Source organism: Pituophis catenifer, unplaced genomic scaffold (assembly GCF_029215685.1).
Source record: "Pituophis catenifer annectens isolate HBS135680 unplaced genomic scaffold, rPitCat1.0.hap2 SCAF_16, whole genome shotgun sequence".
Taxonomy (NCBI): Eukaryota; Metazoa; Chordata; class Lepidosauria; order Squamata; family Colubridae; genus Pituophis; species Pituophis catenifer.
The window spans coordinates 19,723,786-19,748,414 of NW_027256896.1; the positions used below are offsets into that span (position 1 = coordinate 19,723,786).

Genomic DNA, 24,629 nt, shown 5'->3' on the forward strand with positions numbered 1-24,629 from the left:
CAATCTTGGCACTCCAGTTGGACCTTTCATTTCCCACAACAAAATCCGGTCTCCATGATCTGGAAAAGACAGTGGGGCAAACCCATAATATTAAGCCATCATGTGCTTGATCATGTGGGGAGCCAGCCGCCAGCCAGGTTGATAAACCATAATTTGGAGCTTTAGACTTTAATTCAGCAATACGTGGCACGCCCAGAGTGCAAGGATGCAAGCAAACTTAGATGGCCCAATTCTCCAGCCAGTCCAATCCTAACCAGGGTCATGTTTTCACCAGCAAGGGGAAAGAAAAACCAAAGCTTGCCCCCTCCTCCTGCATTTTCTCACAAGCTAGCTTTGTACCACGGGGCTCCACCGCAAGACACAACCACCTCACACAGCCGGGTGTCATGATGCCACCCGTCTCGCACCACGACGATGCGTCCATCAAGCATGGAAGGTGCACCTTCGGTTGGATGAGATGTTGACACACCTGTCTTCATCCCACCCCCACCCAGGAGAGATGCAGCCATTCCCTCCCCAGATCCAGGGGGCCACCACCCAGGCCTGGTGAGAAAGGTGGCATCCGCCAGCAGCCGCTCCTGCGCAGGGGGAAGAAAAAGCCTCTGCGAGGATGGCGAAGGGAGGCAGGGGGATCTCCAAGCTGCCGCCCGCGGAAGCCCTTTTGGCGCATCTCTCGCCGGCCGGGATGCCGTCCGCCCGGCTGCGACATGGGGGGGGGGGGGGGAAATCCCACGGCAGCGCGGCTATGGCTTCCGATCCAGCCAAAGTGCGCTGAGAGGGAATCCAAGGGGGAAGAGGCGAGCGCAAGGCAAAAGGCGCAAGGCAAAAGGCAAGGAGGGCGCGATGCGCTTTGCAAAGATGCGCCCAGGTGGGCGCGGAGGAAGAAGGCGCCGCCGGTCCTCCCCGCCCGCCGGCCGATCCCCTGCCCACCTGCGCCCGGCATCCCCGCTCACCTCCGCCCGGCCCCGCTGCCTGGATCGCGCTCCGGCCGCGCGTTTGTCCCGCTGGCTTTCTCCGGCCAGCCCCGGCCGCGGCTCCTCCTCCGGCTGGGGCTGCGCCGCCTCTCTCGCGAGAAGCCCAGCCCGGCCCGGCCCGGCCCGGGGGTCTCTCCCAGCCACCGCAAGCGCCGCCCGCCGCTCCCCCTGCGCTGCGATGCCCGGGCGCGCCGGAGGCTCCAAGCCCTCGGCTGCTGGACTCCGGCGCTGCGCTCCGGGGATGCGGTGGCGGCCGCTGCAACTCCGGACTTCGCTTCTTCCCTCCTCTCCTCTCCTCTCCCCCCACCCCACCCCCCCACCCCCCTCGAAGGGGCTTTAAGGACTTTCTCCCGGCAAGCGGGGAGGGGGCTGGGTTTAATGGCCCTTCTTGGAAGGAGATGGCCCTCCTCCTCCTCCTCTTCCTCTTCTCCTCCTCCCCCTCTTCTTCTTCTTCTTCCTCTTCCCCTCCTCCTCCTCCTCCTCTTCTTCTTCTTCCCCTCCTCCTCCTCCTCCTCTTCTCCTCCTCCCCCTCTTCTTCTTCTTCTTCCTCTTCCCCTCCTCCTCCTCCTCCTCTTCCCCTTCTTCTCCTCCTCCCCCTCTTCTTCTTCTCCTTCTCATCTTCTTCTCCTTCTTCCTTTTCCCCTCCTCCTCCTCCTCTTCTTCTTCTTCTTCTTCCTCTTCCCCTTCTTCTCCTCCTCCCCCTCTTCTTCTTCTCCTTCTCCTCTCCTTTTTTTTTTTAAAAAAAAAATTGATTTATATGCCGCCCTTCTCCGGAGATTCAGGGCGGCTTACAATGCGCTAAGCAATAGCCTTCATCCTTTTGTATATTTATACAAAGTCAGCTTATTGCCCCCACAAACTGGATCCTCATTTCACCTACCTTAGAAAGGATGGAAGGCTGAGTCAACCTTGAGCCTTGGCGAGATTCGAACCTGCAGTAATTGCAGGCAGCTGGTCTTAATAACCAGCTTAATAACAGGGTGCCTTAGACCACTGTACTACCAAGGCTCTTTGTACTCCTCCTCCTCCTCCTCTTCTTCTTCTTCTCCTTCTCCTCTGTACTACCAAGGCTCTTCTTCTTCTTCCTCTTCCCCTCCTCCTCCTCCTCCTCTTCTTCTCTTTCTTCCTCTTCCTCTTCCCCTCCTCCTCCTCTTCTTCTTCTCCTTCTCCTCCTCCTCCTCCTCTTCCTCTTCCCCTTCCCTTCCTCCTCCTCCCCCTCTTCTTCTCCTCCTCCTCTTCTTCTTCTTCCTCTTCCCCTTCCCCTCCTCCTCCTCCTCCTCTTCTTCTCCTTCTCCTTCTCCTCCTCCACCTCCTCCTCCTTCTTCTTCCCAAGGCTGAGCGAGAGGGACTGAGCCAAGGTCTACCTGCCTAAGGGAGACTAGAACTCTCCAACCTCCTAGTTTTTAGCTGGGTGTCTTCACTCCGATCCCAAGCAGGCTCGGTGTAGTGTGAAGGTACTGTCTGCTTCTAACAGATTAACAGAGTTGGAAGGGACCTTTGCAAGTCATCAGGTCAACCCCGTGCCCAAGCAGGAAACCCTACATCTGCCTCTACCTAGGATCAAACTCACAACCTCCTGATTGTGAGGCAAGAGCTCCACCTCTAGGCCTGGAATAAACTAGACTAAAGGTTGGGACTAGAACTCACGGTCTCCTGGTGATTGGCCCAAAATCACCCAGCCGGCTTTCGTGCCAAAGGCGGGACTAGAACTTACCATCTCCCAGTTTCTAGGTGCCTTGTACCGACGTGTTATGACTCTGTAACTGTCCTCCACCCCGGGAGAGAAACAAGATCAGGCTCATCAGACTCGCAAACCCATTAAGAAAACAGGAGAAAGATTGGTTGACCCATGCACTTCCTGTTAGTCACATGCCACCTTCGACTTCCCTTTGAGGGACACATATATAGGTGCGGATGTGGTCTCCTTTTCTTTTTTAAAAAATAGGTTTTTATTGAAGATTTTCCAACTTTAAAAACCACAAGTAAAAAAAGGGGGGGGGGGGAAGGAAAAACAAAAAATAATAAGACAAATACAAACAAATAGAAAAAACAAAGAACACAGCAGAATAATACGATTTTACAGATTTCCGCATGTAGATTCTGCTTTTGTAATTCACTATCCAATATTTGCCTTCTCATAGATTTTAACAACTCTAATAATGGTATAATAATTATATTATTATAATAATATAATACTGATGATAACAGTTCCAATTTTACATGTATATATATTTATAGCAAACATTGCTATAAAGAAAATGTTTTAAGGTACTGGTAGGATTTTAGCTAAGGTTTTAAAGGACCTTGCAGAGTGCTCTGTAAGGATTTTTAGAAGATTTTAAGCTAGGATTTTAACCAGAATTTTAAACATTTTAACTAACTTATTTAACATGACGCGGAAAAACACCCAAGATTTTAATTTTTTGCATATATACATATGTATATATTACACCAAATTTATATTTTGCTGATAAAGAAATAAAGGGAGACTAGTATAGATCTATTTCAAGCTATTTAGCTCTCATCAGCTAGCCATACCCTTACTTGGATTTGAACTTGGGCTGCCTGCGTGTTAGGTAGTTGTAGTAACCTCTGAGCCACAAGTTCTCCTTCCTTCATCAGCTTGAGCCAGGGGAGAGATTAAGTGTTTTCAGTAGCATCCACCTCACTGTTGCCCTGTGAGGAAGGCGGGGCTGAAGGGGGGGGGAGCAAGGGCCTTCAGGCACTCACTGAGAATTGGGAATTTGAATTGGGATCTCTAGCTGCCACCCGGTGCAATCCATGAAGCAGGAGATCCTCCTTTGTCCCGTCTTCTGAAGACAGGCAAATGCATGCTAGGAAAGGCATTGGGGCTTGGATAAACACAGTCGGTCCTCGATTTACAACCACCCCAAAATTTCCGTTGCTAAGCAAGACATTGGTTAGGTGAGTTTTGCCCCACGGTTCGAAACTAGGACAGACACACACTCCCCGCCTAAAATGGTACAGGTGGTCCTTGACATAACGATCACAGATTTTCAGCCCAACATTTCTGTCGCTGAGTGAGGCGTTGCTGAGGTGAGTTTTGCCCCGTTTTACGACCTTTCTTGTCGCCGTTGCTAAGTTGAATCGCTGCAGTGGTGAAGTTAGTAACAGGACTGTGAAGGGAAGCTAGCTTCCCCATTGACTTTGCTGGTGAGAAGGTCGCAATGAGATCGTGTGACCCCAGGGACGTTGCAACTGTCATAACTACGAGTCGGTTGCCGAGCGTCTGAATGTGGATCACTGTCATGGTTGTAAGTTGTGAAAAATGGGGCTAAGTCCCTGTTTTTCAGTGCCGTTATAACTTCAAACGGTCGCTAAACGAGCTGTTGTAAGTTGGGGACTGCCTGTATAGGGTGAGCGTGGCTTATTCAGGGGTATTAATGTGGAAGACCCCATGCTACCTCTGTGTTGGGAACAAACTGTGGTGTAACAGTGATGGGAGAGAGGGGACATTCTTCATCTCCTTGCTTGTGGGCATCTCAGAAGCTTCTGGTTAGCCACCATGAGAGACTTGAGATTCAGCCTTAGCTGAATCCAGTAGAGTGGGACTCTTGTTCTTAGGACTGTATGGATGGCCCTTTGGTTCAGGCAGGGCCACAGCGTAAACCCAGAGTCACTACTACTTCCATTCACACAGTCCACCAACTTCTGTTCCCCTATATCTCAGCATCTGGGTGAAGGACGATCCTTCTGAGCTTGATGGATATCGGTGGCTTTTCCGACAGTTGCGGTTATTTCGGCTTTCCTGCCTTCTTCGAGTGAGTAACGGGCTGCTGTTTCCGATATCCACCAATGCTCTCAACGGGCCCTGGGCGAGAAAAACAAACCATGTGGCGGGTGTGATAAATGCCACGGGGTGGGGAGCTTCTTCTGTGGGTCCATCAGCAGCGGGAAGGAAGACCAGCGCTGTGAAGGACGCTCTCTCCTGTCAGAAATTCCATCAAGAGACTCAGATTGTCTTCCCTTCCCCATCGTAAAAAAGATTGCATCTTTTTTAAGACTTTGAAGTATGTTTTTTCCTCTTCCCTCCCCATTCCTTTTCCTTATATGTCTTTCCAGAACGCTGCTGTGGGAAACAGAATGTTCCAGAGTAAATAACACAAATCCTCAAGACTCACAAGTTGGGAATTTGTGACTTCAGCGGCTGCTCTATTTTTCAGCTTGAAACTCTGGGCCTGGGTTTTGCACAATATGCTACCTGCCGAACCGAACATCACACATTACACAACCTGTTCTGTTGTGGGTTTCAACCAGTGGTGAAATCCAATTTTTTTTTTACTCTGTGGGCGTGGCTTGGTGGGCATGGTGTGGCTTGGTGGGCATGGCAGGGGAAGAATACTGCAAAATCTCCATTCCCTCCCCACTCCTGGGGGAATGATATTGCAAAATCCCCATTCCCTCCCCACTCTGGGGCCAGCCAGAGGTGGTATTTGCCAGTTCGCCGAACTACTCAAAATTTCCGCTACCGGTTCTCCAGAACCTGTCAGAACCTGCTGGATTTCACTCCTGCTTTCAACCTTAACCTGAACAAGGACGTTAGAGTATACAGTAGTGGCCAAAATTGTGGAAAACTTTTGGGGAAAGTGTATTTTTGAGGTTTGATGGCTAATAACACCACTTTTATTTTTATTTTTGGAGTTTCAAGAGAATCCTATTCCACTGCTGGAATGGCCTGGGAAGAGCCCAGACCTTAACCCAATTGAAAATCTATGGAGGCGATGAAAGAAACTTGTTAGTCGGAAGCGACCCAGCAATAAAACCCAGTTAATAGAAGCAATCCTTCAATCTTGGTTTCACATGATAACAGCTGCAGAACTAAAAAAAACTTGGTTCACTTCATGGGAAGATGTTGTAAGCAGTGGTGAAATCCAAATATTTTTACTACCAGTTATGTGGGTGTGGCTTGGTGGGCGTGACAGGGGAAGGATACTGCAAAATCTCCATTCCCAACCCACTCCAGGGGAAGGATATTGCAAAAATCTCCATTCCCAACCCACTCTGGGACTAGCCAGAAGTGGTATTTGCCAGTTCTCTGAACTACTCAAAATTTCCACTACTGGTTCTCCGAACTGCTCAAAATTTCCACTACCGGTTCTCCAGAACCTGTCAGAACCTGCTGGATTTCACCCCTGGTTGTAAGGCCATAATTCATGCTAAAGGTTACCCAACAGTATTAACTGACATGGTGATAATTTTTGTATATCTCATTTTTTCTCCGTGTTTCACTTCTCTTCTTTATACTGTAACTGCTATTCTAATAGCAAATCCTTCATAAAAGTTATTGACTTACATTCTTGATTAAATTATCTTTCCACTGATATATAATTTTATGGTACTACTCCAAACAAAAGTGGTAGTATTAGCTAGTTTTAGAAAATACACTTTTCCCCAAAGAGTTTTCCACAATTTTGGCCACTACTGTAGATGGCTCCGTTCATTGGCCTTCAGCTTCCCAGACTGACCTTTCACTTGTTTCTGGAGAACTTGGCCTCGGAGTTGGTTGGAGTTACTCTGCTGGATGGTACTAGGTCCCACGTGGTTTACAATCAGGACTTGTGGTGGGTTTTCTTCTTTCATGGGGAAGAAGGAGAAGAAAGAAAGATGTGAATAGGGACGTGGAAGGGGTCTCATCTGTGTTAGACCAGAAGTTGCAGTGATGTGACCAACTCTCTAGTTCTCTTCACTCAACTTTCCTCCAGATCCTCTCAAGATGGGTGAGAGCTAGAACTCCCAGAATTCCCAGTGAGCAGTGCAAAACATTCAAAGATCATGCCTTCAACCTCATCTGTTTCTCCAGCTGTGCCAAATTCCTGAGGCCTAACAGTATTACAATCATGGTGGCAAGCCAACCCAAGAGTTAAAAAATCTACATCTCCCTACATCTCCTAGGTTTCGTTGGTCTCCAAGGTCTATTAGTTCCAGCCAGCATGGCGATTGGTCAAGGATAACGTTGTGTCCTACAAAGGAAGGGTCATGGGTTCTTCATCCTTGTTCTAGATCTCTGCAAACAAGCCCAAAGTCTTGTTAAGTCACGTTCTACCTGTTTGATGTCCAACGGGAAACTTGAGTTTTGTGGGAACTGGAAAGATGTGGGAAAGATTTCCTACAGAACCATCTGGGGTTTTGGTGGATGGCATCTGGTTTCCTGGCCCATTGCTGTCCTGACTGGAGGGGGACCAGTGTTTCATTTGCAAAATCTGTAAGGAGATTTTTTTAAAAAAAGATATTGATCCAGACTGGATCATTAAGGTAAGGATTTCTGATAGCACTTTCACTGGGAGTTATCCCTCCTGTCTGTGATGTAACCATGGTTCTTCATCTGATGTACTTTTCATCTGATGGTGTAGCCACCATAACTTCATCTGACTTCTAGGTCGATGCTATGCTCATTCTTTGTAAAGCCATCTTACCTTGGAGGAGGTAGGTTCAAGAGGTCCCTGCTTCTCTGTTTTCCTTTCCCAAGATGGCTCTTCGTCTCCTTCATTCTGAACCTGGTGGTGTGTCCAAACTTTCCTCTGGAACATTCCTCCAAGACCATTGACGGTGGCCGTGCCTTTTGAGCGATGTTCTGGAGTGAAACTGGGCTGCTGCGATTCCACCTTCTCCTCCCCAAAATACTGTGCGGAGGAGACCTTCCTCCCGAGGTCTTTCTCCTGGACTTGGGATCGACGGTGGGCGGCGATCAGAGCGATCTGCTTGGTGCTGTCAACCATCTCCTTCAATGTTTTCAGAGTCAAGAGGCCATTGAGGGCGTCTGGCCTGGAATTTTTCCGACTGGAATCTTGGGAAGATGGAGAGCGTAGCTTGGAGGCGACCTTTTGTGAAGGAATGCCTGAAGTCTTCTTCTAGAAACGAAAATATTTACAAGACAATATTTGTACATGGTCCCATTCAAAGGCTAGCTATTCTGCAAACCTGGTTGATGATCGACCAAGGATGTCATTGATGACTTCCCTTGATATGAAACTAGCTGAGTTTTCCCCAAATGTGGCACCAAATCCCTACAAGCCATTATCTTCTTGAAATGACTTTTTTTGGTTTAAGCAATCTTCTCCGGGGTGAAGACTCTGCTTCAACTCCTGCTCGGTTTCTCTGGCTGTGATGTGAAAACTTGAGGAACGTTGCTTGGTGCTGACCTCATTGCTTACAAGGCTGACTCTACCATAATAAAAAAAAGTGAAATCACAGAAGGGAGACAGAATGGCATTGGATCAGGGGTGGGCTTCCAAAATTTTGGCAAGGGGTTCTCTGCTTGGTTGCTGGGTGGGCGTGGCCATGGTGGGCATGGCCCAGTCGGCCTCCTGCACCACGGTGGGAGGGGGTGTTTTAGTCCTCCCCGGGCTCTGGAGGCTTTCCTCGAGCCTCCGGGAGGGCGAAAACGGACTCCCCAGGCTCCAGAGGCCCTCTGGAGGCCAATAGGCCCATTTTTTGCCTTCCCCGAGCCTCCGTGCACATCCTGCACTTACCTGCATCCAAAACAGGCCACGTGGGAATTCCTGGGAGGAGCGGGGCAGGAGTGGGATTTGGGGGTTCTCTGAACTGCACAGAATTTTACCTAGAGGTTCTCCCGAACCCCTGCGAACCCCTAGCAGCCTACCTCTGCATTGGATACCCGGTTCCTTAAGCTACAAAGTCCCCTAAAATACATTCTGAGCTTTTCCTTTTTTATTGAAATAGTTGAAGGATCTATTTGTTCTCCACTTCTGGTCTTTCTTTCTTTGCTCTGAATCCTGACTTTTTGCCTGTTCTCTACCACATACCTCTTTCTGAAAGACTTGGTCTTGCCGTAAACCAGGAATCTCCAAACTTGACAACTTTAAGCCTTGTAGACTTCAACTGCCAGAACTCTGGGAGTTGACGTCCACAAAGCTTAGAGTTGCCAGGTTTTGGAGACCCCTGCTATAAACAATGGCATGTACCGGCTCCCCAAAACCCTAACTCTTGACAGATAGATCCCGATGAGGATAAGAGATTATCATTCCCATATATATCTCTTCTTTTGAACTTCAAGGACAAGATGAAACAAACACAAAGCAGAAGCAGCATAGAAGGTCTTTTGATGGACTAACCTGGTGGACAGGTGTTAACAGATGAAACAGATTAGGAGTGTGGTTCCATTCACGAGTCCCCTTCCTTTTTGCTGGGGTGTTTTTAGAAGAGGACCGGTAACTGTCACTAAGAAAATGCAAGATAAAAAACACCAATATGAAACATTGGCAGATGAGTTAGCAGATCCCCCATTGGGAAGGAGATCTAGTTTTTGGATTATAGGCGCGGTTGAGTAAACCCAACTCAAATCAAATGGAAAATTGGGATTATTTAATTAGGACAGCAAGACACAGAAAAAAACCGTTGAAGCCCTGCAAAAGTAGAGAACGGAAAGGACCATGGGTTCACTTAGAAATTCCACAATATTCCCTTTAACGAATTGGGTCCATCTCTGTCAGGTGCAAAAGACCAGGATCATACATGAAGTTCCAATTAAACTGATTTATTGCTAATCATGCCTGTGCACAGGAATCTATTCAAGTAACGCTTAGCACTATTTTGGTGCTAGGAAAGGGTCAAAGGGATTCAAGAAGAGCTGGGCTTAGTCTCTTTGTGGCTACGTAGCAATTCTAGGCTGATTTCTCTTGTGACTCCACCCCCCCAGGTTCTGCCACTTCTTCTACGATCTCCAATTTGATAAGGTAAAGGTGAAGGTTCCCCTTGCACATATGTGCTAGTCGTTCCTGACTCTAGGGGGCGGTGCTCATCTCCGTTTCAAAGCTGAAGAGCCAACGCTGTCTGGAGACATCTCCATGGTCATGTGGCCAGCATGACTCAACGCCAAAGGCACACGGAGTGCTGTTACCTTCCCACCAAAGGCGGTCCCCATTTTTCTACTTGCATTTTTTACATGCTTTCGAACTGCTAGGTTGGCAGAAGCTGGGACAAATAATGGGAGCTCACCTCATTACATGGCACTAGGGACTCGAACCACTGAACTGCCAACCTTTTGATCGACAAGCTCAGTGTCTTAGCCACTGAGCCACCACATCCCAATTTGATAGGTGTCATGAAAGTGTTTTTTCCATTGATGGATCCTTTTTTCTTTCGGCTAAAAGCTGTCCGTACCTGTCTGAATCCACCACAATTGGGGGAAGTTCAAATTTGGGTCCTGGAAGGGAAGCTTTCTTGTGATCGACGGATCCTTCTGGATTTTCCTCTCTGTTACGGTCTTGTCTCGGAATCTGTCCAGAATGGAACTATCCCACAAGACATAAAAAATAAAAAATTGAAATCTTAGTTCATCAGCTGATGGATGCGTCTCATGCAAAGTTGACCTTACCTAGTGTTATTTCCGTATCACACCGTTCTCACTTCATATAGATTTAATAAATAAATAATAACAATGATAAGCAACTTCCCCCAGTCCCCTCTCTGGGGAATCCCCATTTAGGGGAATAGGGGAGAATTCTGTCTTACCTGCCACGCATTGGACATCAACGAGTGAAGCACCATCAGACGATCCAGAGTTCCTTCCTCTAATTCGTGGAAATACAGGCGATACAGTTTTTCGAGAGGTCCCAGGACTGGGATATTGTGGTCTACAGAAAAGACAGAAAGCTTCCAGAGTTGATGGCCCCAAAGAGCTAGGCAAATTCCCAGAGAAACCAACGAAGATAAGGGTGATGTAGTAGTAAGATCCCCTTTGGAAAGCCACGTGTGGTGTTTTTAATGAAGTATGGCTGGAAGCTAGAGAAAAGCATGACCAGAGAAAGCTCTTGAGATATCAGTTGAGGTCCTCCAGTCCTACCTTTGATCAGGGACCACTGCTGTTGAATAAGCTCTTCACAGAGATGTCGGTACTGCTGGTGGCGCTGGATGATGAAATCCTTCTGGCAGAGGAGGTTGTCCTTGTACAAAGCGTTGGCTTGAAGTTCTGTCTTCCCCACTTCCAACTCGTGGGTCTTGCACAAGAGGCTCAGAACTTCCCGTTGGTCCTTGCTGGTGGTTTGTTCCGGGAGCAACTTCTCCATCTGGGAAACTTTCTTCTTGGCGTTTGCCAACCTTTGCTCCAGGTCAGCCTAAATTAGGAAAGGAGAACTTGGAAATCTCTGGTGTCCCTTCCAACGGACGGTGGGGACAAAGTTCTCCATTTCTGAAGAAAGGTCTAAATATTAAGAAGTTATTGAATTCTAAAGTGAAAGAGCTCCTCCTGTTGTGACCTAGGCCCAAGTAGTTATTACCAGACGCAATTAGTCCTAAACAAACATATTTTATTAGAACAGCTGAGAATTACTTCATTCTCAGCTTAGTCCAAATTAAGTCCAAAACAAATTCTTCATAAACAATCCTTCAGCCTTATCACCAACATTTGTCTCCTTTGGCACCCTGCCAAAGGCTTTTCTTGGCAATAGTTCAGAAGCAAGAGACGCTGTTGCTGCTCTTTTAAGCCTTCCGGGAGGGGCCAATCATCTCCTGGCCTTACTCCTGAGTCGTCCTTTTTGCTTTAGCTGCTCTTGCCTTCTGGCAGCTCTTCGCATGCGTGCACTAGGAACCGGCTCCTCCTGTTCCTCTGCCTCTCTGCTGTCCGCCTCTGGAGGCTCTGGAGTCCGCGCATCACTCCCCAATGGCCCTGGCCCCATCTCTGCCTCCGACGCAGAGCCCTCATCTGGGCCTTCCCCAGCCTCCAGGACTGGCCCATGGTCCTCCCCAGTCTCCTCACTGTCCAACTCTGCTGCCAGCTTCGCAGACTGCTGGCGGACCACAACAGGACCCAATTCCTTTGATGTGGCCAGATCAAGTCAAAATAGTGGCCACAATGCTCATAATAAAGAAACAGTCTTCAATTCCAGGGGTTTTGGAATCTGACAGTAGCCTTGTAAAATCCAGCCATGCAATCCAATAAAGCAATACATTGCAAAGCTTTCGGGAAGTTATAGTTTGGGACAGTGTCCTCTTTCTTTTTGCTTAAAAATTCCCACTTGAAAACTCCCACTCCCAAACAACGAAGACCTGGAATTTATGTCTACAACATAACAACGCCCAAGATGAGACGTAAACATTCCACTATATTCTCAGCAAACTTCAACTAACCCATTTTGAAAGTCAGCTCAGGAGGAACAGACATTTATCCATTAAATCATAACATCCTTAATTAAATAGGTCAATAAATAAGTACTGCATCTTTTTTTTTCATTTAATGAAAATGCTCCCCAGATTTTGGAAGTAATATGAGTGGGAAGGTGTTGTTGTTCACAGGGACACACACTGACTGAGCTTAACTGAACAATTCTGAGCCAATTGCGAAACTTCCTTCCTGCCGTTACCTTTAAGGCAGCCGTTTTCCGCTGTTCTGTCACCAGTGTGTTTATCTCTTCCCTGGCAATTGCGATCTCCACAGGTTCCAGGAAATCTTCCTGGTCAGCCTCCTCGTCTTCCTTTTCACTGGGATGGTGTGTGTTGGCAGTTTGGCCACCTTGACGAACTCTCTCACGCTCCCAGCTGGGAAGGAAGGAAGGAAGGAAGGAGAGAGAAAAAGGAAGAAAGAAAGATCTCGTAGAGGAAGGAAGGAAGGAAGGAAGGAAAGAAGGAAGGAAGGAAGGAAGGAAGGAAGGAAGGAAGGAAGGAAGGAAGGAAGGAGAAAAGGGGAGAAAGAAAGATCTCATAGGTAAAGGAAGGAAGGAAGGAAGGAAGGAGAGAGAAAAGGGAAGAAAGAAAGATCTCGTAAAGGAAGGAAGGAAGGAAAGAAGGAAGGAAGGAAGGAGAAAAGGGGAGAAAGAAAGATCTCATAGGTAAAGGAAGGAAGGAAGGAAGGAAGGAAGGAGAAAAGGGGAGAAAGAAAGATCTCGTAGGTAAAGGAAGGAAAAAGAAAAGGGGAGAAAGAAAGCTCTCGTAGAGGAAGGAAGGAAGGAAGGAAGGAAGGAAGGAAGGAAGGAAGGAAGGAAGGAAGGAAGGAAGGAAGGATATTGTGACTAGATCTGTTCCAAACTTAAGACTTGGAAGTCTACACCAGTTCTTCTCCAGTTGGGTACCCTTGAGTTGACTTCAATGCCCTTAATTGCAATATGTGACTATTCTCCATTTTTGAGAGACCAATTTTCTGAAAGGAACCTTTGCAATCATTGTTGATTTACAAGATCTTGGTTCAACTGGGATGGGTCTAAAAGAACCGTTGCTTTGCTCTCCAATTCCCTACCACTTGTCTAACTTCCTCTGTTTAAGCATATTTATTATTTATTTATTATTTATTTATTTATTTATTTATTTATTTATTTATTTATTTATTTATTTATTGGTTCAATTTATAGTCCGTGAACTGTCTTTAGCTGAAATCTGTTTCGCTGGAATTTCCACTCTCGTTCTATTTCTGCTGTCCCTCAACAAGCTAAAGATGGGTTATGGGGGGGAAAGGTCCTTTGGCTCACTCTGCAATCAGGAGAAGATGCCTGGAGGTGTCTACGTGGAGTTCCATGTTGGTATTCTCCAGCTCCATTAAACTGCGTCGCATGTCCATCTGTTCCTTGAAGGCCCCCACCAGTTGTTTCCGTAATTTCTGCAACTGATGGCCATCCTCCTCCAAATCCAGAGGAGTCTCCCCTGAGGACGACAAGAAGTAAGACCTTTCTACACTTCAGTTTAAACAATTTACTTTTGAAGCTAGTTTCTAGCTTCTAGAACAGTGTTTCTCAACCTTGGCGGCTTTAAGATGGGTGGACTTCAATTCCCAGAATTCCCCAGCCAGCCAGAATTCTGGGAGTTGAAGTCTGCCCATCTTAAAACTACCAAGATTGGAAAACATTGTTCTAGAATGAAATATCATGCACATTAAGCTAAGTATAAACCCCGGTTAAACAGAGGCAAAGTCAGTGGTGGAATTCAGCCGGATCGGGTTGTTTATCTCACCTTGAGCTTGTCCATCTTTGGCCCCGGGGCTCAAGAGATGTTTCTCCTGGTTTTCAACCTTGGCCTTCAAGCATTCAATCTCACGCCGGAGGTTCGAAATGATGCTGGTGTACTGAGCGATGTGGTAAGAGACATTGAGAAGATTGCGCTTGACCTGTTGAGGCAGAAACATCTGGTCAAGCATCCCAAGAGTACATTAATATGAAGGAGAAGAAGAACAAGAAACCAGGTTGGGAAGAATCATGATCTTAATGATGTTCTGAGGCTCTTTAGCTCAAAGTTTCTATGTCTGGTGGACTTTTGGATTCATGGTCCGTTGAAACATATGTACCACCCCTAGTAGCGACTGCAAACTGGATTGTTTCTGAAAGGGGAGTCCCTGAGAAATGAGGAAGCTTCTCTATGGAAGAATGATGCTTGTAGGGCACCTAACTTTCCAAAAATTATTACAAAATACAAGTTCTTTCCCTTCTATTCGAAAACCTATACTTCTAAAGGAGAAATATTCTGCTTACTGTCTGTGAATGAGTATGGAGATAACAAGAAAGAAAGAAAGAAAGAAAGAAAGAAAGAAAGAAAGAAAGAAAGAAAGAAAGAAAGAAAGAAAGAAAGAAAGAAAGAAAGAAAGAGAAAGAAGGAAGAAAGGAAGGAAGGAAGGAAGGAAGGAAGGAAGGAAGGAAGGAAGGAAGGAAGGAAGGAAGGACTGTTAAACTATAAACATCAACTTAACCCCAGGAAAGAAGAGCAAGTAAGAAAGCAGCTCAAGATAAACCCAAGTTGATTCTGTTTTGTATACGATGGAGCAGAAGGATAGTCTGGCAGGCTTTTGAAATTCAGTTCATTATACCGGAGTATAACATAATATAATAATATATATTATATTATATTATATAATGAAAGCAAAATAGAGTTCTAATAGTGTCTGCATTGCCTTTTTCTCAGATCTGGCCTACTTTGAACGCTGGGCAGTTAGTTCAGAAAGGAAGTCTGTAATGTCGGAAAACCAAAATCAATTTTGGTAAGCGAGCATTGGTGTGATCATTCTTTGCTATCATTGTTAGATTGGACAACCATTTATCTGACATGGTATAGGGTTTCTTGCCTGAGCAGGGGGTTGGACTATAAGACCTCCAAGGTCCCTTCCAACTCTGTTATTCTATTCTATAAATTTCTGCACTGGCCACCCCCATCTAGGTGATTGTCCTTTTCTCGCTCTGACCCTCGTTTTGATGTTCTTGGCTCGATAGGCATACATCAACGTTGTCCGAGATTCTTCAAAGCAGCTGCTGGCTGGGCTGATGTGAGCGATCATAACCGTCCTGCTGTTGCCTCCTAAGGAATCCTAAAGAGATAAGAGATGAGATTCTTGTGAGCATCTGGCTCTTGGAGCCAACAAAACTATACTCTTAAAAAGTGAATTTGAAGGTGGTTTGTACGGCAGTATGGAAAGGCCTTGATTTACGAGCACAATTGAGAGCCCAAGCGAGAGAGCTGTGAAATCCATTTTGTCCCATTTTTATGACCTTCCTTGCCGGAGTTGTTAAGTGAATTAATTGCAGTTGTTAAATGAAAGACACGGTTGGTAAGGGAATCCGGCTTCCCTATTTTTTTTTTTTTTAATTTGATTTATATGCCGCCCTTCTCCGGAGACTCAGGGCGGCTTACAATGCGCTAAGCAATAGCCTTCATTCTTTTGTATATTTATACAAAGTCAACTTATTGCCCCCACAACCTGGGTCCTCAATTTACCTACCTTAGAAAGGATGGAAGGCTGAGTCAACCTTGAGCCTTGGCGAGATTCGAACCTGCAGTAATTGCAGGCAGCTGTTCTTAATAACAGGGTGCTTTAGACCATTGTACTACCAAGGCCCTATTGACTTTATTTGTAGACTTAAGACTTGAATAAACTAGCTGAATACCCGTGCTCCACTACGAAATTATGTGATCGGGTTTGATCAATCGACACTTAAGAGTATCCTTCAGGTATAATTTGTTACCTTCAATAAACGGGTCAGTTTGCTGTCTCGGAAATTGATGTATTGAGTTCGGCTGCTCCCCTTTTCGCTCAGCGCATTGATGCAGTTCCCCAGAGCAAGGAGGGACCGGTTGATGTGGGCCCCTTCCTTCCTCCTTTTGCCCTGATTTTGTGTCTGTGGAGAAGGAAAGAAGACATTCACTTTTTGGAAGAAAAAAAATGACACACAAGAATGATTTAGCAGCAGACGGTCTAGACGTTCTGGTGGTGAAAAGTTCTTTCAAAACCAGATTAAAATCATTTTAACACAGGGTGTTCCCCTGTTAGAACAGAGTTTGGTCAATAAGACCCTTATTGACCAAATGGTTGATTCTTCAGTATGCAAACAGATGCCGTAGTTCTTAGTTACACAGCTTGGGATCAGAGCAGGAAAAACTTGCAAATTTGGTAGAGGTCTCTTTTAAGCAATGACTACTGAGAGGTGGAAACTGATAGAAGAGAATCTTTGTAGCTCAGGGTTAAACTGTGGGGTCCTTGGTGCTCTCTGAGCTTGGTAGTTTTCTTGCAGATGTTTCATGACCCAACTAGGGAACATCATCAGTGCTAGAAGGGAGAGGGGTTTGCGGAAAGGAGGAGGAGGAGGAGGAGGAGGAGGAGGAGGAGGAGGAGGAGGAGGAGGAGGAGGAGGAGGTGATGGCTGTAGGGTCTTTGATGACCAAATTAGATGATGTTATCAGTGCTAGGTAGCATCATTGGCTAGAGAATTAAAGGATGGTTGACCTCACCTGAGCAGCCCTTTCTGATCCAGCCAGGTCAACCATGAAGAGCCTTCCGACACGCACTTCCTCACCGATGCCTTTCATTCGATTGGTCTGCTTCACGGACACTTGCAGGACAGCATGTGACCGTGAGGAGGTCTTGTTGGCAGCCGTGGGCTCCTGAGTACGTTCCTTGTTCCCTTTGGTCAACAACTGCATAATCTTTCAAACACAAACACATCTATGTGTCTACAAAGACAGGGTGAGATTTGAAAGCCGAAGATCTCGCTGGAATTCTTAGGAGATCCAGTTAAGATGGTTCTTAACTCATCAGAACTTAGAAAAACTAGATCCTTGAATGTCCCAAAGGTGCTTTTTTCAAGAGGCAACCGGACTTTCTGGTTTTTCTTTGAAGACGTTTCACTTCTCAGCCAAGAAGCTTCTTCAGCTGTCTTCTAAATGTCTACAGAGATTCTCAGTCATCCAGGTCATGATTGTCCCAAAGGTGCTTTTTCAAGAGGCAAGAAAAACCAGAAAGTCCAGTTGCCTCTTGAAAAAGCACCTTTGGGACAACCATGACCTGGATGACTGAGATTCTCCATAGATCCTTGAATGTTCATTGCAAGTCTAGACTAGGGTTAGAGCTCCGTTTGACCCCCATCTTTCTCCTGTGGGAGCTCATTCAACATCTGGCTTCCAATTCTTCCTTGGATTGTGTAGATTAACTGGATGGAGAACCTTCTTGCAACAGGATTCATTCCTGCGTACGGCCTTCTTCCCTTCCCATCAAAAGTTGGTGATACTTACTTCCTGGGCATTTGTCGTTGAGACTTCCGTTATTCCTGCAATCTGGATGCACCCTTTGGAATCTTCTCTCAGCTCAAGATAACCCGTGGATGGATTCAGGAGATCACGGATAATTTCATTATAAACCTGAAAGGAAAAAGAGAGAAACGAGGACACTAAACTTCTTCTTTGCCCATCTTGTCCAAAAGTGCTTACTAAAGCTTGACATTCATTCTTCTACATTCTGGATCTTTCCCATCAGTTGCTTCTAGATCCCATTTTATCCCCCTGAAGATTCAACTGGGTCATTCTCTTGCAAAGTGGTTACAGGACCCCAAGGATGGGGCTTCTCTCCTAGATGTTTCCTTTTTATGGAGAAGAGGGTGGGAAGATTTGGGGGTGCCTGGTTTGATTTCATTCCTCCTACCCCATCGGATGCTTCAAGATATGTCTCTTCTCACTTTAACCTGCAATCCTGTAAACATGGTGATCTCACCTCCAGGTACGACATGCAGACCAAATAATTCTGGTCATCTCCTGTAGCCTCAATGGCTTGAAAGAGATCATGGAGGGTACGGATGTATATTCCAGGTTCTGAATCCGTCCCCAGCATAGTGTAGGTTTTCCCAGCTCCTGAGAGAAGGAAAGGATGGGAGGGAGGGAGGGAGGGAGGGACAAAGGAAGGAAGGAAGGAAGGAAGGAGATAGTAGGTATATAGATGATAGATGAGAGAGAGAGAGATGATAGATGGATAAATAGAGGAAGAAACGAAGGAAGGAAGGAAAGTAAGGAAAGAGGAGAAGGAAGGGAGGGAGGGACGAAGGAAGGAAGGAAGATGATAGTAGGTATGTAGAGAGATGAGAGAGAGAGAGATGATAGATAGGTGGATAAATAAAGAAAGGAAGGAAAGGAAAGGAAGGAAAGAGGAATAGGAAGGAAGGACAGAAGGAACAAAGGTAAATGGATATTCTCAGTTCCAATTCCAACTGGTAAGTTTTGGGTGGAATTCCTAAAAGGGAGCATCTCCTTCCATCTCTCTTCCCCTCATTCCACCAACCCCAACATCAGCAACAAGACAGAGCTATTTACCTGTGGGCCCATATGCAAAAACGGTAGCGTTGTATCCCGAGATGACCCCTTCTATGAGGCTTTTAGTAGTGGACAAATACACCTCCTCCTAGCAAGAATGACAGGTGACAATCAGAGGTGCTTTAAAAACGACTTGCATTCGTGTTTTTAAACTTCTCAAGATTTCAAGCTACAGGTTTCAGCCGCCAGATGACATTATTGTGCTACGGTTTGAGTTAAAACTCATAGTATTGAGGCTTCCTTTTTTGTGTTGTCCTCAAGTTATGACCGTAATTGAACTGGGCAATTACGGTTGTAACTTGTGATGGTTGTAAACCAGATGTCAGCACTCCAGTGCTGACATAAGGAAGAGAAGAGGACGCTTGACTCTTCACCTACTTATTTTCCCTGAAGATATTATCCCCTAGGAGATGGGATGGAAGGGGGGACATTCCTGTGAGCTGAAGTAGTAGATATGGGGAGAGTGACTTGGAAGATGGCCAATGAGATGCAGAGAATTGGGGAACGGAAAGGGAGGGTTTGGGGTCAGAAGGTCAGTGCTGACTACGATGGACTCGGGGACAGATTGTTGTACTCAATAAATGAAACATTTCATCAAAGACTATTTGTTTGGAAATGCAATTTATTTGAGACGACATCGTAACCTGACATTGGGGGACTAACCCATCATCCTCAGCCATTCTGGGTAAGGATAAAGGGACTTTCATTCTAGCTCAGTTGCGGGAACATGTAGCTTCCAGACATGTTCCTGCAGCATGAAGCTACCAATGATGTGGTCTTGCTATGTAGCCCGGAGCATGTCATTGTATGAACGCTTCTTTCTCTCAGCTGCCCAACATGCCAAGCAGTAGCACAGCTTCCTTGCCTCTTGTTAGGACTTTTCCATTACCAAATATTTTGACACTTTCACGGCTCAGGAGGTTTCGCCTCTCCGGGTCAGCAAAGCCACAGAGTGACTTCCATTTTCTTAGCACATTTTCTTAGCACCTCCGGAGCCCTTCTTCACGCCCTTCACGAGTGTGAAAAGATTTTGTACTGCGTAGGGCTCTTAATGAAACGCCAACGTCAGCGAAGCAGGGAAGGCAGCCTTTTAATCATGAGAGGGGCAAATGGAAACCGTTCTCCTTCTCCTCCTCCTCCCCTTCCTTCCTTCCTTCCTTCCTTCCTTCCTTCCTTCCCTCCTCCTTCCCTTCCTTCCTTCCTTCCTTCCTTCCTTCCTTCCTTCCTTCCTTCCTTCCTTCCTTCCTCATATTCTCTTTCCTTCCTTCTATTCGCCTCTTTCTTTCTTTCCTCCTATTCCCTTCCTGCCTTCCCCCTGCTTCCCTCCTACCCTTCCTTCCTTCCTTCCTTCCCTCCTCCTTCCCTTCCTTCTTTTCTTCCTCTCCCTCCCACTCCTCCCTTCCCCCTCCCTTTCTTCATCATCCTTCCACTTCTTCCTCCCTCCCTCCCTCCCAGTATATTTTTTACACCTATATCTGAGCAGACAATATGCCTAGCCATTCTCAGAATTATAACTCCAAACCATCCCATAGATGGGGGCAAGGCCAGTCAGAATTTTTACTACCGGTTCTCTGAACTACTCAAAATTTCTGCTACCGGTTCTCCAGAACTGGTCAGAACCTGCTGAAACCCACCTCTGCATCCCACTAAAGAAAGCTGATAAGTAAGATGTTGTTTTTGCAACATCTTATTTGAAGGAGGGATACTTTTCTTTTCTATTTTTAATTGTAATTGCTTCTGCTTTGTTTAAATAACCAAATTATGACCATGGGGCTTTTCTTTTAATAATTTTCCTTTCTTCCATGGAAACTTAAAAGGAGGCACGGAGTTGCCGAATTGGCCCCAGCAGAGTAAGCTTCCAGAGCTACTCAGATGTATTCGTGCGGTACCTTAGCATCCCTAGTAAACATGACTTCATCTCTCAGGAGGGTTAAATTGCAACTTTTAAACTTCGCTGTGGGTTTAAAAGGCAATAATTTCATCCCCAGTGACTTAGAGCAAAGGCACAGGATGAATACAAGAAGAAACGGAGAGAAAATTTACATCAGGAAGAGTAAAAAGGAGGTGAGATAATTTGAAGCCTCTTCTTTAACATTAGATGCAAGGACATCGATATAATATTTCATAATCTCTCTCATTTCAGATCAAGAGGTACTGATAAATGCAAATAAGAGCCTTGGTAGTACAGTGGTCTAAAGCACCCTGTTATTAAGAACAGCTGCCTGCAATTACTGCAGGTTCGAATCTCGCCAGGCTCAAGGTTGACTCAGACTTCCATCCTTTCTAAGGTAGGTAAATTGAGGACCCAGTTGTGGGGGCAATAAACTGACTTTGTATAAAATATACAAAAGAATGAAGGCTATTGCTTAACGCATTGTAAGCCGCCCTGAGTCTCCGGAGAAGGGCGGCATATAAATCAAAATTTTTTTTTTAAAAAAAATAAGGTTGTGGGCTTAGAAGCGATTGACTCTGAATGTGGAGGAGAAGAATCAACAGTGAAAAGATGACATCTATGTGCAAGCTACAACTGATGCAATAGCCATCGGGTCCTTTAACCTTGTGTTTCTCAACTTTGGCAACTCTTAGATACTTGGACTTCAAATCCCAGAATTCCCCAGCCAGTCCACTCACCTGAAAGTTGCCAAGGCTGAGAAAAACTGATTTAACCAATGTGAACACTCCTATATATTCAACTTCACCTCCTATTCAGATAAAATATCTTGAGATTTACATCGGTCGAACATAATGTAACTTCTCTCTTGGATGCTCATGTAGGAAATCTGCAGGAGCTTCATCCAATCATAAGATGCCTTCAGGATAAAGTAGGACAACATCCATGTTGGCTGGCTGATAGGATGTCTTCCTAAAATGACTAAGCAATACATTTAAAGCTAGCATGAAATAAGATTTGGAAGAAGAAGAAGAAAAAAAAGAAACCGGTTAGATTAGCAGCTTCCAAGTTACTCCGCCAAGAAGGACTTCCTCACCTGGGTTGCTTGAGGGCCAAATACCATGTCAAATATGAATGTTTTCTCCCTCGACCGATTGGCACGCAAAATATCCTCTGGATCTTCCATTGGGTCCATCAAGACCACGATCTATTTCAGAGAAGTAGATTAGGTTGTTGATAGCCATGATGCCATGGCAAATTTGCTATGCTATATTTACTATACATTTGCTATGGCAAATCTAGACAGCATTCTAAAAAGCAGAGACATCACCCTGCCAACAAAAGTGCGTATAGTCAAGGCGATGGTTTTCCCAGTTGCAATGGATGGCTGTGAAAGTTGGACCATAAGGAAGGCTGAGCGCCAAAGAATGGAGGCCTTTGAACTCTGGTGCTGGAGAAGACTCCTGCGAGTCCCTCGGATTGCAAGGCGATCCAACCGGTCAGTCCTAGAGGAGATCAACCCTGACTGCTCTTTAGAAGACCAGATCCTGAAGATGAAACTCAAATACTTTGGCCACCTAATGAGAAGGAAGGACTCCCTGGAGAAGAGCCTGATGCTGGGAACGATGGAGGGCAAAAGAAGAAGGGGACAACAGAGAATGAGGTGGCTGGATGGAGTCACTGAAGCAGTCGGCGTGAGCTTCAATGGACTCCAGAGGATGGTAGAGGACAGGAAGGCCTGGAGGAACGTGGTCCATGGGGTCGCGATGGGTAGGACACGACTTCGCAACTAACAACAATAACAGCCATGATGCCAGCACCAAACTCCTTAAAACCATAGAACTGGAAAGGGTTCCAGGAGATCATCCAAACGCAACCATTGGCAATTACGCTTTCCTGGATGGAGAAACTACAGCGGTGTTTTTCAACCTTTAAAATGTGTGGACTTCAATTCCCAGAATTCCCCAGCCAGCTGGGAAAGGAGAACCTGAATTTATATCTTCTCTCTTGAAACACACCCAATGGAGGCACTGAAAGAGTTACTGTACGTCAAGGCAGTTTCCCAACAAAACCTTGGCAGCTTTGCAGATAAAAGCATACAATTAAGGGAAGGCCTTGCAGTATAGATTATATATCATTTGCCCTTTTAAAGAAAACCAGAACGAAATTACTGCTGAACGTACGGGGGCATAAATGCCAAATTTGGACAATAAATCCACTGAAAATTTCAAGATGGTGTTTATCCAATTAACAGACTTGCAATATCAAATATTATGTCAAATATATCTAGGTAAAGGTAAAGATTCCCCTCGCACATACGTACTAGTCGTTCCTGACTCTAGGGGGCGGTGCTCATCTCCGTTTCAAAGCCGAAGAGCCAGCGCTGACCGAAGACATCTCCGTGGTCATGTGGCCGGCATGACTCAACGCCAAAGGCGCACGGAACGCTGTTACCTTCCCACCAAAGGTGGCCCCTATTTTCCTACTTGCATTTTTTACCTGCTTTCGAACTGCTAGGTTGGCAGAAGCTGGGACAAGTCACGGGAGCTCACCCTGTTACGCGGCACTAGGGACTCGAACCACTGAACTGCCGACCTTTCAATTGACAAGCTTAGTGTCTTAGCCACCGAGCCACCGGGTCCCTCCGATTATACTCATAGCTCATAGCAAAATCCAATTTTCCGAGAATGCTAGTGGATGACTACATATTTTGTAAATTTCTTTGGCTGTCTGGTGGCTGTTAGCTTTTGCATGCAGCAACGAACTGATTAGGGCTGTTTAGAGTTGCAACTCCTTTGATGTCTTCGTCTCCCTCACAATTAGAATTTAAATTAAACATGTTTGGCCAAGGGGTTGAGATTGAACCTTGTACAAAAGCAGCAAAATCTCTGCAGTTGTAGGGAAAATATGAGGCCAGGCTCTATACTGCTTCTTATCCTTATACACCCCACCTCCCTGTTTGAGAATTGTGTTGGCATGAGGATAACCGTCTGCTATTCCAGCTTGTAAATATTTTCCTGGATAGGACAGTTTACTTCCAAATAAAGTAACGAATTGCAGCCAAGCATCATTTCCACCACCCCCCTCCCTCTAAGAACTGGCCCTTTGGTGGTATGTTGATTTATTTTCATTATTTATTTATTGGTAAAAGGAGGGAGGGTAAAAAAAGAAGAAGCTGGAAGTGCCATAGAAGAGCTGAGCATGCAAGGAAAGGCAGTTCTCTTTACAACTGGGTTTTTGTTTTCCCCCCGCCAAATTTGCCAGTTTTTAAGAGATGTGGACTTCCACTCTCAGAATTCCCGTCATGATGCTGCTGGCTGGGGAATTCTGGGAGTTGAAGTCCACACGCCTCTTAAAAGTGGTGAAGTTTGGGGAAAAAAAAAAAAAAACCCAAAACCATGGCTTCAGATAAATATATTTGTAACTCTGGTGCCTAAGTAAACTCAAGAGTTGCTTTTCAGAGTGAGATGAATGTATAGTATAAATAAAATATATAAAATTTTGGATCCGGTTTCTCCAGCTTTTATCATTTCCATGGAACCCAGAGCCCGCATCTGTCCTCCCTCCCTCACCCTCTCACCTGCTCCCTCACTCTGTGGCCAATGACCGTCGCGCCTTCCTCCAACTCAGTCTCATTGATGGGGCGGATACGGAGTGCCACCTGCAAGCGAGACCAAGAGTTGGGCTTTCCAGAACTTTGGAATTCCTGCAAGGTTTCACACTCGCCATTTCTGCACCACTACAGATGCAGAGAGGGTGTTCAAGGCACCCGTTTTCAAAAGAGCTGGCACGCTTGTGCCATGCCACCTTTCCGAGGGTGGCAGAGGGATGGAATTGCCTTGCATTTCATCACACGAACCGAGCCAGACGGGAGTAGACGGGTAAGATTTGAACATCAGGTTCAATTTTGTTTCAATTGGGCTCATCCTGCAGAGTTGCGCACAGCTTGGAAAGGAAGCTGAGCACCTGGGGGGGGGGGGTTTCTGTGTTAGCAGCCCCCCCCCCCCTCACCATCTCATTTAAAGGCATGACTGCTAAGTGACAAGGGTGGGGTGATGGGGAAGGACAGGGGCCGTGATCCACCAGCTCTGAAGAACTTACCACCACCTGGTGTTCTTCTGTTCTCAGGTCCTTCATAGTAGCCGAGCCCCCCGAAAATCCCCTCCTCTGGGCTGCACCGGGAGACACGGAGGGTGTTAAGATACCCATCTGGCTGACTTCAACCAAGCGATTTGCAAGAA

At 46.0% G+C, this 24,629-nt stretch overlaps 1 protein-coding gene across 1 annotated transcript; it reads right to left on the reverse strand.

The window, feature by feature from the left end:
- Window positions 1-743: 743 nt before the first annotated feature.
- Window positions 744-24,525, reverse strand: LOC139325467 (kinesin-like protein KIF19). The gene is made up of 18 exons (XM_070955352.1): window positions 24,490-24,525; window positions 23,969-24,127; window positions 21,485-21,595; window positions 18,498-18,585; window positions 17,905-18,041; window positions 17,430-17,555; window positions 16,650-16,844; window positions 15,887-16,039; window positions 15,109-15,231; window positions 13,890-14,043; window positions 13,412-13,583; window positions 12,314-12,488; window positions 10,798-11,068; window positions 10,467-10,588; window positions 10,116-10,246; window positions 9,068-9,173; window positions 7,409-7,843; window positions 744-1,202 (listed from the first exon to the last, which is right to left on the reverse strand). The coding sequence occupies exons 1-18, from the start codon at window positions 24,523-24,525 to the stop codon at window positions 744-746; spliced, it is 3,153 nt and encodes a 1,050-aa protein (XP_070811453.1).
- Between the last annotated feature and the right edge of the window lie 104 nt (window positions 24,526-24,629).

Excerpts from the sequence above, each read along its gene's own strand:
- LOC139325467 (XM_070955352.1), bottom strand. The coding sequence starts at position 24,525 with ATGAAGGACCTGAGAACAGAAGAACACCAGGTGGTG. Across the intron at positions 16,845-17,429 it reads CAACGACAAATGCCCAGGAA|ATTATGCAGTTGTTGACCAA; the intron begins GTAAGTATCACC and ends TGTGTTTGAAAG. Across the intron at positions 12,489-13,411 it reads CATCTTCTCCTGATTGCAGA|CTGGGAGCGTGAGAGAGTTC; the intron begins GTGAGCCAAAGG and ends CTTCCTTCCCAG.